Source organism: Mytilus galloprovincialis, chromosome 14 (genome assembly GCF_965363235.1).
Source record: "Mytilus galloprovincialis chromosome 14, xbMytGall1.hap1.1, whole genome shotgun sequence".
NCBI lineage: Eukaryota > Metazoa > Mollusca > Bivalvia > Mytilida > Mytilidae > Mytilus > Mytilus galloprovincialis.
In genome coordinates, this window is record NC_134851.1 from 15821627 (window position 1) to 15840142 (window position 18516).

General features: G+C 32.1%; 1 protein-coding gene across 1 annotated transcript; it reads right to left on the reverse strand.

Moving 5' to 3' along the window:
• Positions 1 to 4059: 4059 nt before the first annotated feature.
• LOC143059231 (uncharacterized) lies at positions 4060 to 13070 on the reverse strand. The gene is made up of 5 exons (XM_076232716.1): positions 12951 to 13070; positions 11779 to 11871; positions 9025 to 9165; positions 7517 to 8188; positions 4060 to 7030 (listed from the first exon to the last, which is right to left on the reverse strand). Exons 2-5 carry the CDS (start codon positions 11863 to 11865, stop codon positions 6713 to 6715), a joined length of 1218 nt encoding a protein of 405 aa, XP_076088831.1. The 5' UTR covers positions 11866 to 11871; positions 12951 to 13070; the 3' UTR covers positions 4060 to 6712.
• Positions 13071 to 18516: the final 5446 nt, after the last annotated feature.

Consider the following 18516-nt stretch of genomic DNA (forward strand, 5'->3'; position numbering starts at 1 on the left):
AGTTGACACAGAATGAATGTGTTCTAATGAACTTAAAAAATTTTTTTTGCCTTTGAGCAATTCACTATGCTGTTGAATATTAATCCTCTCAAAAAAATGTTTGAAGAAATTTTCTTTTTATTTATGAAATCTGAAATGAAAAAAATTGACCCCCCAATTTTTTTTCACATCCCCCTTTCCCTTATTTCAAAACTGATCTCAATTCAAATTTCTAATGAAGTTTGCAACAATAACTACTCATTTAAATACATAATAAAATATTAAAATGTAAAAAAAGTGCTTGTTATCACTGAAAGGTAAAGATTGTTTTAATCTATCAGTTGGTAGTAAAAGTGAATATACATTGTATATTGTATAAAACAATGATTTAAGTTGATTCAACTACTATTCTGGACAAAGAAAGATAACTCCAATTGAAATCCAATTAGAATTTCTTGCTATTGCACAATATTGTGCAATTAGATATTTCTTGCTATTGTGCAATACTGTGCAATTGAAAATATTTGCTATTGCACAATACTGTGCAATTGAAGATTTCTTGCTATTGCACAATACTGTGCAATTGAAGATTTCTTGCTATTGCTGAATACTGTGCAATTGAAAATTTCTTGCTATTGCACAAAACTTAATATAATAATTTTGGATCCTGATTTGGACCAACTTGAAAACTTGGCCAATAATAAAAAATCTAAGTACATTTTTAGATTCAGCATATCAAAGAACCCCAAGGATTCAATTTTTGTTAAAATCAAACTAAGTTTAATTTTGGACCCTTTGGACCTTAATGTAGACCAATTTGAAAACGGGACCAAAAATTAAGAATCTACATACACAGTTAGATTCGGCATATCAAAGAACCCCAATTATTCAATTTTTGATGAAATCAAACAAAGTTTAATTTTGGACCCTTTGGGCCCTTTATTCCTAAACTGTTGGGACCAAAACTCCCAAAATCAATACCAACCTTCCTTGTATGGTCATAAACCTTGTGTTTAAATTTCATAGATTTCTATTTACTTATACTAAAGTTATGGTACGAAAACCAAGAATTATGCTTATTTGGGTCCCTTTTTGGCCCCTAATTCCTAAACTGTTGGGACCTAAACTCCCAAAATCAATACCAACCTTCCTTTTGTGGTCATAAACATTGTGTTTAAATTTCATTGATTTCTATTTAGTTAAACTAAAGTTATTGTGTGAAAACCAAGAATAATGCTTATTTGGGCCCTTTTTTGGCCCCTAATTCCTAAACTGTTGGAACCAAAACTCCCAAAATCAATCCCAACCTTCCTTTTGTGGTCATAAACCTTGTGTTAAAATTTCATAGATTTCTATTCACTTTTACTCAAGTTAGAGTGCGAAAACTAAAAGTATTCGGACGACGACGACGACGCCAACGTGATAGCAATATACAACAAAAAATTTTCAAATTTTGCGGTCGTATAAAAATGCTTGTTTTTGGTCCCTTATCCCAACCTTCTACTTGTGGTATTAAACATTGTGATACAATTTCAGAGCAATCGTAAGACTTATACACATGTTATTATACTGAAACTAGAAAAATGCTTGTTTTTGGCCCTTAATTCCTAAACTGTTGGCCCAATAACACCTAAAATAAATCCCAACCTTCTACTTGAGGTATTAAACATTGTGGTACAATTTCAGAGCAATCGAAATACACAAGTTATTATCCTGATACTAGAAAAATTCTTGTTTTGGGCCCTTAATTCCTAAATGGTTCGTACCATCATTCCCAAAATCAATCCCACCTTTCCTTTTGTGGTATCGAACCCTTCTTAAAAATTTCAAAGAGATCGATTTGCTTAAACTAAAGTTATTGTCCGGAAACCAATGCGTCTTCTGAACGACAATGCAGACGACAATGACATCGTACCATTATATGATTCCAAAACATTTTCTGCGGTCGTATAATGAAGTCACATCATTATGATTGGCTAATATTTCATTGTTTATGATGTTAAAAGAAGCAGATCACAAAGTCTTGGTGTTTTCTTTTCTAAAATATCAACCAGTATTCTATAATGGCTTATGGTGTTGGATTTCATTTTTAATTTTTGGTGTTGAAACACCACTTTTAAGCTCCGCTTTTGGGCTATTTTGTGGTGGCCAGTTTTTTATGTTGGAGGAAGTCAGAGTGCCTGGAGAAAACCCTGACCTCCTTCGATAGGAAATCTGACAATCCTAGTCAATTATGATTGGATTCAGTGCACCTGCACGAGCGGGGTTCTAACTCACAGCCTCAGTGTTGACTGGCTAGTGATTACAGTAGTAACTATTTAGACCAGTCGGCCACCAAGGTATTGGAAGGAAAAACACTGTTTCACTTAATTTTTCAGCGTAAAACCAGAAAGCATACAACACCACAGACTTTAACAAATAGTTTTTACCATGTGTTTAACGAACACAAACATGACATCAGTCTGAGAAGATTGGCTTAAATGAATTTGAAATCTCTGAATTTTCATTATTTTAATAGCAATGATTCATTAATACAATTATTTCATTCTTGACAAAAAAAATAACATTAAATAAATAAAAAAAAAAAGGTAATACATAGTACAACCAAATCAATGAAAAACACAGACAAAACAAGATTTTTTCTGTATACTGTAAATTAATTATTTCAATTGACTTTACCATTTACATATCATAAAAAAATTATTTCCACTGGACTGTATAATTTTTTTTTGAGAATTATCACATTATAAACACTATTAGAATCGAACATGAACTTTATTTGTGGTTTAACTCAATAATTGTCAAGCAATTGTAAACAATAATGTATGTTTTGATCCTAATATCAACAATGAATTATAATTTTCTAAAACTCAAAACTTATTTTTCAGTAAGCATTTGAAACATGTGAATCACCCAATCAAATTTCTTGATAACCTACTCCAATGGTAGGAATTTGTTCCATTTACTCAAAAGTCATCACAAATGGAATGCAGTAGAATTGGTTCTGGATTTCTAAATTCTTTGCATGATAATTGTGCATTAAGCCTGCACTGTGTTTTGAAACTCACATTTTACACACTTTAGCAGTGCAAGTTTATCTTAGGACCAAAAATTCTTTTAGCAGTGCAACCTTATTTAAGGACTAAAAATTCTCAGGATTAAAGTACTATGATAAAATTTACATCAAGCACGATTTGTTAAGTTTACTTTATATAAATTGATTTGGATTTTATTCATGTTGTTTTGTTTTGTCTTCCAATTTTATATTTTGATTCATTTTATGTCCTCTACACTTTCAAAATCTGTTTCAATAAAATAAACATATAAAAAAAGAAGATGTGGTATGATTGCCAATGAGACAACTCTCTACAAGAGACCAAAATGACACAGAAATTAACAACTATAGGTCACCGTACGGCCTTCAACAATGAGCAAAGCCCATGTATATTTTACTAAAAGATTACTTTATCTAAATTGCACCACATTATTATGCAAAACTTTTTTGTAGCACTGTCATGTTTTGTAGAATTTTTAAGGAATTTGAGCAATAAATTAAAATGGTGAGACAAGAGTTTACAAATATTCTTAATACTAAATGCATTTATTTACTAACACTTATTAGATCTATTCATTGTGAACCAAATGAAAATGTTCGACAGAGTTATCTCCTCTTGCTCAAGGAATTTAAATATTTACCTGCTTTATTGTCTCATTGAAAATATACAATACCTATTGTTCTCTGTGTAGTTTATTCACTGGGACATTAAAAACTCGTCTAAGTGATGCGGTATCATTATACTATATAAATAATATATTTCAATCTGTTCAATATAGCACTGATTCAATCATTTAAATTGATTTCCCAAAAAAAATTTGTGATTGTTTCTATCAAAATTTTCTTTGTTTGTTTCTTTAGTTAAAGAATACTTCAAAGAAGGCCTTAATTTAATCATCATTCTTTTCCAGTTTTTATATGACAAACATACAAATAGACAAATTTCAATATGAACAATGTTACAAATAAAACCCTTTTAATTAACATAAATAAATTGTATGTTTTTATTTTCTTGTATAAGAATAAGGACTACAAGTTTTGGAAAAATGAAATCAGGATACTCAAGGGAGATAATGCACTATACAAGGGGAAGTAAGTCAAATAATTTTAACATCAACCAGCATTGTCTAATCACCGTATACTCTATCCATCCTTAGGGATTATCAACAACATCAATATTGTGGTAGGTCACACAATACATGATTCATTATATACAGCAAATGTAAAAAAGTGTAAAAATGTGTGTGTTTTTATATGTACTATCTGTGTATTTTATGTACAAAGTAGAGAAAAATTATCAGACTGTTCAATTTTAACCTACTATTTAATAAAATTAAACTAGAGTAACAAAGAGGACAAATAATGACAATACTCTTAAGAATTGTTGTGTCTAAATTTATATTTCTCAAATGAGACAAAATTGAAAATATAATTTGATAATTGTAAACACAATGAAATAATGCCTTGGTAAATTTGAGTACAATATATATTAACAAAACAAACAATCTCAGGCTTCAAGTCAAACAGTTTATATCAGGATAAAATAGAACAGTCTTTTCCTATCTAATATTGTTATGTATTAAGGGTTATAACTGTCCATTAGTTAAGCAATATATCTACAAAGTAGAGGAAAATATTCAGTACAGTGAAAATTGTCTTCACCAAACCCTTTTGGGTAAAAACATCATTTTAGAGAAAGTTGTACCCTTCCAAACAGCCCAAAGAGGTATGAAATTTTTCACTACATGTTGTAATACAAGTTAGAGATCAATTTAGACAGATATTTTGGTTTTTCAAGGTTCAGATTAGAATTGTTTCACTGTACAGTCCACTAGCCTTGACCTCATTGGAATAATTATAATGATATATTTTATAGTTATAATAATTATGTCCCAATAAGCATACACAAATACAAATCACAAATGTTTTTTTTTTTACATACATATAATAAATTACTACTATTTCAACTGATAAGTGTCACACCCACAAAACTTTTTCTTGTGAAAACTTATTTCAATGTTACATTTACTTTGTTAGGTTCTTGATACAAATTCTTCGATTCAAACTTGGGATCGAAGTATAAAAAACATACACTGAACATGACATATTTTTTGTTTTATGATGAAAAATTTGAAGATAACAGTTTATTTGTATACATGCATACAATTAAGATGTCCAGAAAATTGTGTTAAAATGTTCTATTAGAGAATTTCAACATTCTTTTTTTTTGCTATGAACAAAAAGAGATCTGGAACTTACATCAATGAGACAGCTATCCAACAACACAACAAACAAGAACAACCATTATGCTTCAACAATAGGGTTTAAATTTGTGTTTTTCTTTGTATCGAAATAACTAAGAATTAGGGTAGCCTCTTAAAGTGTAAATCTAACACCAAGAACGATAAATATACCTTCCTTCATCAATAGGGCATGAATTTGTGTTTTCCCAAAGATTTAATAAATTAAAATACAAATTCTTATAGTATGAATAAAGAATGATATACCGTTTTTTTCAAAAAAAATATTTTTTTAAAAATTTGTTTATCATCTTTTAGAAAATGTAATAAGTTATCATGTTTAACAATTAACACTGATATGTTAAAAATACTATTTTAAGTACTTTTGATAAACTATAAAATATATTATGTGTCATATACACATCTGTATTATCTAAAATATATGCTTTTAATAAGACCTTTCTTAATGCAATACAACCTAAAATTGTTATACATTGTAATACCTGTCAACCTATTCCAGAAATTATCAAACTTATAATTTAGTAATCAAATTACCCAGTATTGAACATTTCACATTAAGGATTTTTCTTTATTTTGTTACCCGTGACCTATTTTTATACAGTTTAATCTTCTTTTTTTTAATTTCACACAAAAATGTCAGAAAACTACTTTTTCTGTAAAATCAAGGATTTGTATAGATATAGTAAGACTTACAATACAATTTCTTGGTAAAATTATGTCTAAAAAAGAAAAATATTAAGCACAGAGAAGTACCTTTATTTTCTTCCATAACTGCTGTGAACCAGTCACATAATATATGAAAATGTTGACAAACTAACTTTTAGGCGAGAACATTTCTGAACTAAATTTTCTCTAATTGAAAACTATATTTAGTGTAAAATATGTACTGTTTTATACAAAAGCCGATTAATGCTTAGTTGACAATACTTTGGAAAGCTTATACAAAAGCCAAATGCTTATTCCTTCAAGTATCATATACTATTGTTTCTATCAAAAACTGTATAAACTTTATAAAAAAAACTTAATACAAATATTCTTTAACAATTAAAATCTTTTGTCAAAATGCTTTAAATGTTTTCATCAGAAAATACAAATTTTGAAATGCCTGGTCTGTTATCACTATGGGTTAATGTGAAAGTTTCAAAATTTATCAATCTATATTTTTTTGATAACTCCTTAAGACATTTTAAGAAATGTGAAACTTGTTCTTTTAAGTCCTTATTTCATACATATAGTTTATAATATATATAAATATAAATGTGACTTCATCCAATCATCAGGACATCAAACTTACCCTGGTTCAAAAACATGTTTGAACAATAAATATAATCTATAAATACATTACATATAAAAAATCGTACAATAAATTTGCAGATGGAATTTTGTCTCAAAAAAACACAAGCATAAAATCCCTTTGTCAAAAAAATCCACTTCCAGCGAAACCATTTTCTAAAATACTCTGAGAGCAAGCTTTAAGTCTCTTTCCTCCTAAGGGGTTGTACACGAAATTGGAATTCTGGGTTGTGTCTGCAAACACTCTCTTCTCACAAGGCCGCCGGGCATAAAAGATATCCTGGAATTCTGATCCCTGACTATTGGTTAAGTAACTGTAGGCGGCCGCATTGTCACGACGGAAACTTCCTGCTGAAGTCGCCATAAAGATATCGCCTGCTGTGTACGTCTGCGAGGATGAGGCAAATTGTGCCATAAACTCTTCAGGAGGCTTCTCTGTTCCCTGAAAAAGACAAAACATTCTGTAACTCTCTTGAAAGTCTTGTTTATTTCATTCTTAAACCTTTAAAAATAAAATTGTATACAAAAGCTGCTACCCCTATATTAACATAAACCCTGTCAATGTGAATCACTTGCAATTGACTGAATTTAATCTATACACTGACACTCATTGTAATTTTATTCCTCATAAAATTAAGAATTGAATTCCCTGAGTTTTTTGTCATGTTTGTGACATACAGACAAGTCATTCCCTCTCTATATTTTGTTTACCCATACAATTGAAAAAACACTGAATACAGTAAAACCTGATTTAGAGTGCATCAGTAGTAAGCAAAAACCTATAATTTGTTATCCCTTTGGTGTGTATTTCAAATAGATTTAACCTTATTTAGAGACCACCTGTCTTATGAAACCAATTTTTATCTCCCCCATAATTATTTTGAGTGGTCTCTTAAAACAGGGTTCACTTTATTTGATTGAAAGTTACCTCTGCATTAGCAATAGCACAATACACCTCATCAAACTGTGACGCCAACTTGTTGTTAGAGTTAGCCTCGTGTAAAACTTGACTCAGGCGTTGTATTTCTTTCTGTAATAAAGGGGACTTATCAGGTAAACCATGATGCTGAACAAATTCTGAAAATTTCCGACAAGCTTGGGCGAGGTCATGTGACTTCTTACGCTGCTGCCGTAAGATTTGTAGTTTGGAAATGTCTGCCGAATCTTTCTTGTTTGATAGTTCATGACAGTATTCCTGGTATGCTTGAAGTTCAGGGTAATATTCTGGTGGAATTTTTTTAATATCACATAACTGCATTAAAATGTCCATCTTTTTCTGTAAGACTTCTAAAGTGTCTTTTGGAGTGTTGTTAGGATCTTTCCAGACAAGACTTGTCGGCCATTTTTGTGGTTTTTTGTCTGGTGTCCAAATCTGTGATGAGCTTTGTGGATTCTGGCCAATACAAATTCGTGAAAATTTTGGAACGATATCCCTCAAGAAATGGGTAAGTATGGTTTTAGTCTGCTCTTCTCCATTCTCGGAATCTGTCTTCAAATTACAACATGGGCATTTTCCACTGGCACTTAAGTTTCGTTTTGGCTTTTTCATCAGAGGTCTGTGGTTTTGTGTGTTACAAGCATGGAAATGGTCTTCAAATGCCTGTAAAACAGAAAATTATCTCTATACATTTGTGCATGTATAAAATTAAAATTGAGAATGTATGTCAAAGAGATGAGTAGTATGTCTACTTTTTACTAAATGATTATGGGTTATGTAAATACTGCTTAAACTATCACCAAGGTTAAAAACTATTAACAGAAATGTAACATTAAAACTTCCACCAAAGGGTATCATCAGGTCAGTAGTCAGCACTTCTGTGTTGATATGTACATGTATTATCATTTACATGGTAAATAATCATAAATTAACAGCTTATAAAAGTTTGAATTTTTTTCCAAATACTAAGGATTTTTTATCCGAGGAATAAATTACTTTACATGTAACTGTATTTGGCAAAATCTTTCATAATTTTTGAGTCCTCCCGCTCTTCATGCTCACTTTCCATTTGGTTTTTATAACTTTCTTGTTTCCAGCATCGATCTCTGATTAGTTTTTTTATAGATAAAATGTATGAATTAAAACTAGAGGCTCTAAAGAGCCTGTGTCGCTCACCTTGGTCTATGTGAATATTAAACAAGTGATTATCCGGATATCCCTCAGGCTTTAGAACTGTATTGGATTATACTATAAAAAGCCTGAGGGTTAAGCAAATATTATAATTGCTAAAAAAAATGGTGTCAGGCTATAAAAACCATCACAGTTTTGAAAGATGGCGGAAGACAATTGAATGATGGCGCGAGTGATTTGACGATGGCGCAAGAAATTTGAACGATGGCAGGGCGCCATCGTTAAACAGGCCATGGAGATCCCTGAATATGTACTTTATCTTATCATGCTTATTATATAAATACAAAATTTTTTATACATGTACTTACATGTAAACGTCTGAGAAACATGAAGCAGAGACTGGCCACTCTAAAATTACTTGTAGGTTTCTCATGCTTGTTGTGTTCATCGTGTTCATTGTTGCCATGGTGATTATTCCCATGACGTGTTTGGTGTGGTCTGATTGGTCCCTAGAATTGAACACACAAGCTTTGTGAAGTTAATACAACTATATGTATCTTGCATAAATATACAAATGTACATGGTATGTAAAAATAGTAACAAAACAATAATGTGTCCCCAGTACACGAATGCCCCACTCGCACTATCATTTTCTATGTTCAGTGGACCGTGAAATTGGGGTAAACCCTCTAATTTGGCATTAAAATTAAAAAGATCATATCATAAGGAACATGTATTCTAAGTTTGAAGTCGATTGGACTTCAACTTCATCAAAAACTACCTTGACCAAAAACTTTAACCTGAAGCGGGACAGACGGACGAACGAACGGACGCACAGACCAGAAAACATAATGCCCCTCTACTATCGTAGGTGGGGCATAACAATATAATTCTGATGTACATGCATTTAAGGGCTGCTCCATAAAAAAACATACATGGGAGTTCACTTCTAAATCTCAACCATTGGTGGGTATACATATCATCTATGTTTTTGCAGTGAAAATGTAAGGGAATTTTTAATTTGGTTTTATCATGTCTGTAGGTGACTCCATATATAGTGTTGTTTCATATTGTCTCAGCATGTTTAGTGAATATTGTAAAAGAAATTCAATGCACACAAAAATGTTACACATTCGGCAACATACATATATTAGACCATTGTTTTTCCCGTTTGAATGGTTTTACACTTGTAATTTTGGGGCCCTTTATAGCTTTTTGTTTGGTGTGGGTCAAGGCTCCGTGTTGAAGGCCGTACATTGACCTATAATGGTTTATTTTAATTATTTGTTATTTGGATGGAGAGTTGTCTCATTGGGACTTATCCCACATCTTCCTATATCTATGTATTCACTTATAGGGTCTTTGCATAGGAATCAAACACATTTATATTAAAACCAGTTGTTGGCATGACACAGGTCATGTTCTTCTCATATATTTTATGATAGTATAATACTAAACCCCTAACGGGAGGGATTGTGCCTGATATTCATATGATGAAGACATATTCTTTCAATCAGTTTAATTGAGGTCTGGAGCTTGCATGTCAGTTACTGCTACTAGTCTGTTGTTATTTATGTATTATTGTCATTTTGTTTATTTTCTCTTGTTACCTCTTCTGACATCGGACTAGACTTCTTTTGAACTGAATTTTACTGTGCGTTTTGTAATGCTTTTATTTTTATACATTGACCAGAAGTATACATGTAGGGGAGGGTTGAGATGTCAAAAAACATGTTTAACCCAGCCACATTTTTACGCCTGTCCCAAGTCAGGACCCTATGGCCTGTGTTAGACTAAGTCTCGTATGATTTTTAATTTTAGTTTCTTGTGTATAATTGAGTGTTTAGTATGACGTCCATTATCACTGAACTAGTATAGATATTTGTTTAGCAATCAGGGGACTTACTTAAATGAGTGAATTTTTAAATCACTGATTCAAGTAACATTATTTCCATAAAGGTTGGAAGTAAGAGTTGTCTTTCTTTAATAATCACCTATTTAAGTAGTACAATATAATCACTAGAAGAAGTGATTTAATTTTACTGTAGCTTTAAATATAGAATACTAATGTTTCAGGGACTAATTATGTTTCTAAACTTATCAGAACCAACATCTGTGTTGTCTAGGATGACCAGGTCATGTCAGGTGATGACCTTGTACTGAATCTAGGATAATGACATAACAATCACTTTTTTAAGTATCATACCTCAATTTTGTCCCAAAAATCACTTCTTTCAGTATCATTATTTTAATAACCTCCACTAATTTCAACACCCCTGAACAGTGAAATTTTATTACATAATCTGAAAGATGAAACCTTGAACTTTACAGGAAAAATACTCCCACTGCTGGGATAAATCTGTTAAGAAAGTATCTGTTCATTATGTAAAGCCATTATTATAGCATTTTTTCTACTAAAATAGAATGTGCAGCTAAATGATAGCATCAAAGGCATAAACCTTGCTACTTAAAAGAAGCAAAAAAATCATTTTTTTTTCAATTTTACTAATGAACAGATATTTTTTTAAACCTATGTGTTTTGGTAAAACTACAAAATCACAATTTGTGACAAAACTTTAAATTTGCTACTCAAATGAGTGATTTAAAAATCACTTATTTCAATAAGTCCCCTGACTGTTTAGGGGCCAGTTGAAGGACGCCTCCGGGTGCCAGAGTTTCTCACTACATTGAAGACCTATTGGTGACCTTCTTCTGTTGTCTGATCTACAATGTATGGTCGGTCGGATTGTTGTCTCTTTGACACATTCCCCGTTTCCATTCTCAATATCATGTTTATTGTATATATAGCTGTTAACTTTTAGATCATTTTGTTTTCGGTGGAGAGGTGTCTCATTATCATACCACATCTTCTTGTTTATATTAAACTCATAACGTCACAAGTATCAATTCCTTCACAGACAAATAGTATTCCTGTAATACTTTAATTTGTATCAAACATCTTCTGTTATCTTTTTATATTTTACTGTGTTATGAAAACTGGATTCAACATTCAGCATTCCAAAATAATAAAATCTGACTGTAAGATCTAGAGTCAGTGGAATAAACATCATTTGATGTAAGAATAATCTTTTTTATTGATCTGTTACAGGGAAATAACTCACGTTGTTGATTCTTGACAGGAAAACAAAACAAATACTGATCTTCCGAAAAATTCTTTTCATTCTGTGTTGTACTGGATTGACAGGCATCTTAAACTAGAAAAGAAAAAAATTATGGCAATTCAATCATCAATGTACATGTTAGAGGCAGACGGATTTAGAGGGGAGGGTGCCTAGGCACCACTGTTGTGGGAACAATATGGTTGATTGTATAGGGAATCACTAAGGCATGACTGGGAAAAAGTATATTATATTGGGACTAAGTCTCCAATTACAGTAGAAAATCAGTCTAATACAACATTGTACAATGTATTTATAAATGAACTCAAAATCCTTTACTTTATATTTCAGACTTATGTATTTCTCCGCATTTGTGCAGAAATCTCTTTGTTTCTCATGGTCTTGTTTGCCATGAGACTGAGGATAAAGTATATATTTATCAGTCTAGGAAGGATCAGCAATACAATTTCATTTTAATCATTAATCTTCTAATATGAAAAGCTACCTGATCATGGCTGATGGTAACATTTCTTTGTTTACATTGAAAATGAAGGAACTCGATGACTAAACAGGAATCCTCCACTATTTTACACTTAAAAAATCAAAAGAGTAAGTCGAGAACCAACTTACTCAATGATGTCACATGTATTGACCTAAAATCCCTAACATCAGGACCAACATTGCAAACATTACTGTAGTGTATTTTCCTTTTTATTTTAACATTAAAATATGTTTGAAAAAAAAAAAATTGATACAGACTTCGTCCCTTTTGGCAGGTAACTCCTGCCTCATATTACATGCAATCAATAAGTATGTAACACCTGTTTCATATTAATGCTGATTTAGTAACTATTTATTATTATCATTTTTCAAAAACAAGTCAATACTACTACTAGACAATAGACAATACTTGTACATAATTTCATTCCAGTATTTTAGTAGCCTCAGTTTAGGTGATCAATCTTGTGAATTATCATTAAGAGGGATGGTATTATTGCTTTAATTGTCCATTATGTGCTATTACACCTGACATTATTTGTAAATAAAGGAGATTTGTTTATTTATTGATAAGGTGTCAGGTTTACCTTGGACCATAATGCACTATTTTCAGGTTGTCACATTGATTAATATACTTATTTAATAAATAGATGCATATTGTTGCGGAAACGCTTTACCTTGTTTCCTTAGATTCGTCAGAAGACAGAATTTATTACATTTTATCAACGAAAACAATCTAAACCTGAGCTCAAAATGGCTTCCTGTCAACATTGGGGAATCCCCTATCAATATAATCTGGATCACCTAAACGCTTTATTTTTTTTTCAAAGATTGCGAATCAATCATTCAATGAACTAGTCTTAATCACAAGATTTTTTTTAATGATTATCTTCTTACATTGGCGGATCCAGGAGGGGGGGGTTCCGGGCTGTTGTAACCCCTTTTTTTTGGCCGACCAATGCATTTGAATGGGGACATATAGTTGGAACCCCCCTTTTTAAAATGGCTGGATCCGCCCCTGTCTTATCATATCTTGTTAAAGATTCCAACTTGATTGTACAAAGAAGAGAAAAAAATTCAAACAGATTTATCTTACCAGCCGGATAACTGCAATATGTTTAACGGTCGGGTTGGAAACTGTAAGAGTTCATATCTTTTAGCAAAATTTGGGGAACATTTTTAACATAAAATCAACACTTCATTTATACAAATCATTATCATTACAATTTAAAGGACTTAATAGACCATTCTCCATATTACTTTAGAAACGGCACTTTATGCAACCGCCTATCATTGCATACTCCCCCCCCCCCCCAATTAATGGCTAAGTTGACTACTCTGTACAGGATCAGAGGCGGATTAAGAGTGGGGTGGGGAGGGGGTGGGGTGGTGGACCCGTTCCCCTTTGTGGAAAAATTTGTTTGATTATATAGAGAATCATCAAAGCATGACGGGAGCGGCCCCTTCTTAGGCAGTACACCTCTACTTTTTGGATCCGCCACTAAAGATGCATTTTTCATGCTGTAAAACAACACCCAGATTACATACGATATATTTTAGTTAGACCGAATAATTTGTCTCTTCGTGTTTATTTTTGACATTTAATATTTCCTATTTATCATTTGGATTTATCATTTTTTTTTATAAATATCAAAGGTCAAAATGAGGAAAATGAAATATGGGAAGGCCGGGTGAAATATGGACACAGGAGACACAGGCACTCGTCTCAGATTCCCCCCTATATACCTTTATATATTAAGGTATATAGGGGGAAAAAAATTCTGAGAGGAGACAGAAAAAAATCGGTCTAGTAACTAGTTAGCTAGCTGTTTTTTGGGGTGTTTTTTTTTTTATGAAATCATTTAGTTTTATAGGGAGGGATAATTAATAAAACAGTCGATTATGACAAACTTGGGAACAAAGTAATTTTTCAGCAGAATTTTACAAAAAACGACATACATTATTTGTGTGTAAAATTCTGTTGAAATCATGCTATTTTAAACACAGACAACAGAAAAGTCACAGACTGATTGGACCGTTACACGTACATATATTGCAGTTAAAATTTTGCATCATGCATGATGCAAATATTTGACGATTTATTATTTTTTTCTAGCATTGGGAAACACTTTATGTCAAATTTTCAAATGTGCAGCAAAATTCATCGATTTGTAAAAGTCGAGTTGACCGTACATTGATTTAGGAAAGACCAAGTAGGCCGTTCTAATGTCACTCTAAAGGTAAGTTTTTATTTTTAAACCCATTTAGTATTAATGTCAGCTAATAGGATAATATAGGAATCAAATGTATGATCCATGACGTCTTTGGATGAATTGAACAATTTCATTCAGTCAACAAAAACAATTTCAATATGATTGTTTATATAATTTGCCACAATGTCTATACACTATGGAAAGCAATTGGTCTCTATAATTGAATTATTCATATACCGTAGTTATGCTCTTTGGTGAAAATAAACGTGTTTTATTATGTCCATATTATACATCATTATCCAAATCAGTAGGTATATTTTCTTTTATAAGTTTAAAAATGAAGATACTATTAACTATTACGAATAAGTGCTAAAGTAGATTATAATAAATAAATAAGCTTTATAACCAGTAGGGTTACGGTATACAAACGGGACATGCCAGAATCCGCTCCAATGATCGAGCTTTTAACCGACAAAGTACAAGTTCATTGCTGCAATACAACACGCAATACACATACCCAAGTGTTATATGTCGTGCTTCTATTTTGTTTTTCCATGACTATGTTTTGTCTACAACCTTTGCCCTATAAAACTGTGAATTTATCACAATGTCAATTTCGGCTTTTGATGAAATCTGTGGGTTAGACTTAAGACATTAATAAAACCCACTATTATTGTATAGATTCTGGATTAGAGGGTAGTCCTTCATTCTTTTATTTTTATTCAATTTTTAAGACCTTTACTCTATTCTTTATAATTAGCTAACCGTTAGCGTTATTTTCTGTTATTATTTTTTTTATCTATTCTTTATTTTAAATCGCCAATGATTTTGCACGTTTTAACCATAATTTCTTTTTCTGTGATCCCACGAGACCCCTAATGTGTTGCATAGCTAACTGCTATGAATCGTCACCGTATTTTAACAAAATTTACACGACTGCCAATGGTGGAGCTCAGACTAGCTCCTGCTTTAGTTATTGATCAACTCCGTAACGTTCAAAGTTTGTATAAGGTATTGAACATCACAATATTTGGTATCGAGCAACACGTAAGAGACATCAATTGTGGCAATGTGCATTTGGTGCTTTAAATGTTGTACCTCGTATGCTAATACTACCTCTTTGTCGCACCCTCTAATGTTCGACAATTTTTCTTCTTCGATTCATGGTTGTTGATTGCTCGCTTAGTGTCTTAACCCCCTATCAACATCTCGTAATGGCATCGACAAACAAACAATCAAGTAATAATTTCGAGAATGCTATTTGTTTTATTTCTTTTAGATATTGAAAATCCTTCTGTATCATATTCTAGTATATATCATTTCCATAACTATCGTTATTTAAGTAACGATCACCTATCCAATCAAATGTCTTACGGAATTGACAAACCACTTTATGTCATCATGTATTTTTACAATAACCCGTACGTGCGTATATATTGCTTGACGTTTTCTTTCACAACATTTTTTTTGAAGGGATGATTTACAAACAATAAAATGGTGTTTCCATGGGAATCAGCTATTTTCCTCTTCATGTCCATATAATTCCCTTTTCATATATGAGGCAAAGCAGTAGCGGATCCAGAACTTTTCATAAAAAGGAGTGGGGCCGCTGACTGAAATGCAATCAAAACCCCATGGTACTGACTTGATATCTTAATCTTCTAAAGTTGATCACCACCTTTGATATACACAAATTATAGTGCATTGATCATAACATTCTATACATTCTATCCATGATCAATTTATCAATGTCAATAATGCTCAGATATTCAGTCCCAAAATGAAGTTATACTTGTCAAAAAAATTACACAAGCTTTGCAAGGTATCTGTTAATCATATTTAAGAATTTTTATAATAATTATCTCTCTTTGACCACAATTCTAGTTCAATTAATCACGTTGCACAAGCAATGCTTTATACAATGCAAAATTGCTCTCCATTGATAAAAAAGCAATACTCACCCTTCAATGCTTACAAGTATTTTGATTTTTACATTGTATTTCCGTTTTTCTGCAACTTATGAGTTTAGATTGTTAAATCACATAAAATTTATTTAGAAGACCCCCCCCCCCCCCACACCCCAAAAAAAAAAGACAAAAAAAGAAGACAAAAACAACCAAAAACACCAACAACAAAACTTGGGGAATCATATAAACTCAAAAAGGTGCTAGACCTTCTTCGTCATTCGTTCATTCTTCGAACTCCCTATATACATTGTGCAATAGCCAGATTCTGAATGCACTGCAATCGTAAATGAGATGGCCTTCAACCTGTTCTGATAAGAACGCCCATATATATAATGAGTTTTCTTTGTAAGACGAGACGCCAACTGGCTGTTGTATGATTTGAATTAACCAATTCTTAGATAAGGATACAGTAGTATAGAGTAAAAAAAATATGGTATTCACGGCGTGTATGTCTATGTAAGAGGGGCGAAAGATACTTGAGGGACAATTATAATCATGCATAGATCGAAAAAAAGTTTGCGGCATTCTTCATAACACTGGTTAGCTCATCTGCAAACAAGGTTCATCTTTTTGCTGCTTTGATATAGCATATTTTTGTAATATCCGCCAGCACTGCTCAAACCTGTCGAATCTTTCGTTACTTTTTTCATTTCTTTTGTTCGCATGCAACTTTTATCTACAAAATCTTATTCTCCTGTCTGTTAATCTTTCATGGTTTATTTGATGTAACGTTGTATATGAAAACGTCACAAAATCCAAATGTCATGCAAAACCATCACACTTCAGCGTGACCATCGCACTCCAGCGTCCCCATCGCACTTCCGAGTCCTACATATATAATGATTTTTTTTGTAAGACGAAACGCCAACTGGCTGTTGTATGTTCTGGTACTTCAGTATATCAAATCAATATTTCAATGTTATTTCTGTCGACTCTATTAGTCTGTTATTGCTCATCTCTGGGCATTTTCAAAATATTCAAGCTAAGTCTGTTGCCTCGAAAATGTATTCAGCCTTTTGTTGAGGACCTTTTCTGTAGAAAAAATTAGCCTGTGAATCTGACCAATATTCGTAACTGGTGGAGTAGGATCAAACAAGCATACACGCAGTACCTCAGTACAACAGCGTTTTTAGAACAAAACAAAAAATAATTAAATGCATGTAGTTTCTATTTGTCAGATGTTTTTTTTTATATTTTGCATTTTTTGGGTCGGCTGTTATTTGTCTTTAGTCGATCCACGCCATGAGTTGTCTGTTCTTTATTTCCTCTGTAGTTAGGTTCATAGTTTCGTATGCAATTTTGTAAACCTTTAAGCAATTTAATTTGTTATTGCGTATTTTATTATCTGTAGATCTTAATGCTTATATTTATTGGCACTTCTTACAACCTTATCAATGCTGCAATGCTGTTATTTTGTTCTTATCATTATTTTATTGCTATCACTTTCGACCTATGGTCGTCGTTTTCTTGCCAATTTCTGCCACGACTATATATTCCCCTTGTTACATAGTTCGTTAAATTGGTGTAGAGATCAAACGACAAACATATGTGACGTATAACATTTTCTGACGTCAGACACGCGAAGCAATGTATTTCCTTTTAAAATTGTAACACGATCATGATGATGACTGCTGTACCTATATTTTGACTATTTTATTTATTATGTCTGTTTAGTTCAAGCATCATTGTAAATTTAACGGAATTTGATGAGACTGTCGTACAAAGTGAGAGGTTTAGCGCTATAAAACCAGGTTTAATCCACCATTTTCTACATATGAAAATGCCTGTACCAAGTCAGGAATATGACAGTTCTTGTCCATTTGTTTTTGATGTGTTTTGTCAATTGATTTTGCCATGTGATTAGGGACTTTCCGATTGGAGTTCAGTGTTTTTGTGATTTTACTTTTTACAAATTACCACTCTTTCCAGTTCAAAAGAGAAGGTTAGGTTATTTTCATCTTATAATAACGATACCGGTTTATGTGTATTTTTTTTTATCTGTATAAATTTATTAATAAACATCACACGCTTTCTTGATTAATAGAGAACACCCAAGTTTGTGG

Coding starts and splice junctions, on each gene's coding strand:
- LOC143059231 (XM_076232716.1), bottom strand. CDS start 11,865: ATGCCTGTCAATCCAGTACAACACAGAATGAAAAGAATTTTTCGGAAG. Junction 8,189..9,024: donor TGTTTCTCAGACGTTTACAT/GTAAGTACATGT, acceptor TCTGTTTTACAG/GCATTTGAAGACCATTTCCA. Junction 7,031..7,516: donor GTGCTATTGCTAATGCAGAG/GTAACTTTCAAT, acceptor TGTCTTTTTCAG/GGAACAGAGAAGCCTCCTGA.